This window comes from Habropoda laboriosa, unplaced genomic scaffold (assembly GCF_001263275.1).
Source record: "Habropoda laboriosa isolate 0110345459 unplaced genomic scaffold, ASM126327v1 scaffold2, whole genome shotgun sequence".
Lineage (NCBI taxonomy): Eukaryota > Metazoa > Arthropoda > Insecta > Hymenoptera > Apidae > Habropoda > Habropoda laboriosa.
The window spans coordinates 1,710,802-1,712,789 of NW_017100190.1; the positions used below are offsets into that span (position 1 = coordinate 1,710,802).

The window sequence follows — 1,988 nt, forward strand, 5'->3', positions numbered from 1 at the left end:
GAGAAAAAACAAAAAAAAAAAAACCAAAGAAAAGTATCGTTCAATGATTAATTGTTTCATATATCTGCACCCCTAGCACCATGAATTTTCATCCTACGCGACGACTCTCGTTCACTCGTTACCATCACCATCATCTCTTCGATCTACCATCGTCCTCATCATCGTCACATCGATGTCGTGTGTGTAGTCAGCCAATGTAGTCATCGTCATAATCGACTTCATCTAATCATCTAGCCGAGGCGGTGAGCAACAAGCATTCGTATAATCAGTTCGTAGATCGCATCGTCCAAAAAACTACCGTACGTCACCACCTTCATCGTCTTTTATTCGATTCATCTCGATTCACACGAATGATATCATCCACCCGCCCCCCCAGCCGCCCCACAAAAATAGATATACCAGGAAGAAGAAAAATCAGAGAAAAAAAAGAAGTGAAGATGAAAAAGACGAAAGCAAAATACGGAAAAAAAGAACGAAAGGAGTGTTTAATAAATATCGATCTGTTTTCATTCGGTGTATGTTCAAATGGTTGAAGCATCTCACTGGTTACTGCATTTTCGAGTTAGATGACAATCCTCGACGACAAAAAAGCCAATTATTATTCCTCCTGTATTCGTTCATTCTCATATCACTTATCCTTGATTACAACCTTCTCTCTCTCTCTCTCTCTCTCTCTCTCTCTCTCTCTCTCTCTTTCTGTCTTTCTATCTCTGTCTATCTATCTCTCCCCCCCCTATTTCTCTATTTGTCAATCTCTCATTCAGTCTCATTTAATCAGTGTGAAATTAAGTTACTCGATCGCGAAATACATACATGCAAATCGACGATCGTAAGTCGATAGAAAACGATCGTGGTTCAGATTGATCAGGAGTGGTAGCGGGTGTTTCAGTCACGGGCCCTGGCCGCGTGCGTTGGAGCATACGGGAACCGTCGACGGTTTCCTCGACGGGTTCGTCGACCAGCGTGCCGCCATTACCGCCACCACCCTCTGGCCCAGGGCCTACTCCATTCTACAGGAGGTCCCCGCAGGTCCATCGGAAATGTACGTTCTCTGTACCACGTACCTGCTGCCCGCTATAGCCCAACCTCTCACGTATTTTCAGATTATGTTCTCTAATAAGAAAACCACCCCTTCTCATTCCTGCACCGGTTCTCTACCCATGGTCACAATTACCAACAACCCCCCCCCAACCCCGTAATTATTTCTCTCTTTCTTTTTTTTCTTTCTTTCTCTCTTTCTCTCTCTCTCTCTCTCTCTCTCTCTCTCTGTCTTTCTCCCTTCCGCCACCCTTTTCTCTCTCTTTCTTTTTTAAACCCTTTATTTATTTAAACCCTTGAACAGTTTAGTATTTTTTTCGACGATCATATATTTAGGATAGAATTAATTGCTTCGGAGTATAGTGATACGATGTGATAATATTGTAAAAGCATCTTTTAGTCGCTCTTTTTGTCACCGCTTGAAACAATGTCCCGGTTTAGCGTTATGAAAACCCTTTCGCCGTTAAACTGTTAAAGGGTTGCAACCACGTGTATCGAATATTTTCTTGAATATCCAAGGAAGCCCCTCGATTGAAACAAAAAGAGAAAAATCTATATTGAGATACGTATTGTATATATTATATACCGTTTCAGGTGTATTTAAAGTTGACAGATTGGTTTAAATAACGGGAAATGTTAGCGTTGTATCTGGTATTTTGTTTGAAATTTATCGTGTTCTCGATTAAGCTTGTTCTCTCCGATCTTTTCGCGAACGATTTTTCCGCCCTTTGTTTCTAATTCCCCCACGCCCCGCCCGGCCACTTCTATAAAAAATAGCGACTGTTCAAGATTCATCTATGCTCGAATATTCTTCAGGATTGCACGCGGTTAAATTCGCGGTGAATTTCCAGCATGTGCTCGAAACAATTTTCGGGGAACAATCACGTCGAGACAGAGTGTATACACGTGTCTACGTACATATACGTATGTACATACCGCAATGAAATTCC

At 41.9% G+C, this 1,988-nt stretch overlaps 1 protein-coding gene across 1 annotated transcript in view; it reads left to right on the plus strand.

The window, feature by feature from the left end:
• The window catches only part of LOC108579947 (flocculation protein FLO11), an 80,762-nt gene that overhangs the window by 63,798 nt on the left and 14,976 nt on the right, over window positions 1–1,988 (plus strand). Inside the window, exons 13-14 of the mRNA XM_017943585.1 lie at window positions 404–452; window positions 869–1,042. Of these exons, the coding sequence (XP_017799074.1) occupies window positions 404–452; window positions 869–1,042 (223 nt within the window). The remainder of the gene's footprint in view (window positions 1–403; window positions 453–868; window positions 1,043–1,988) is intronic.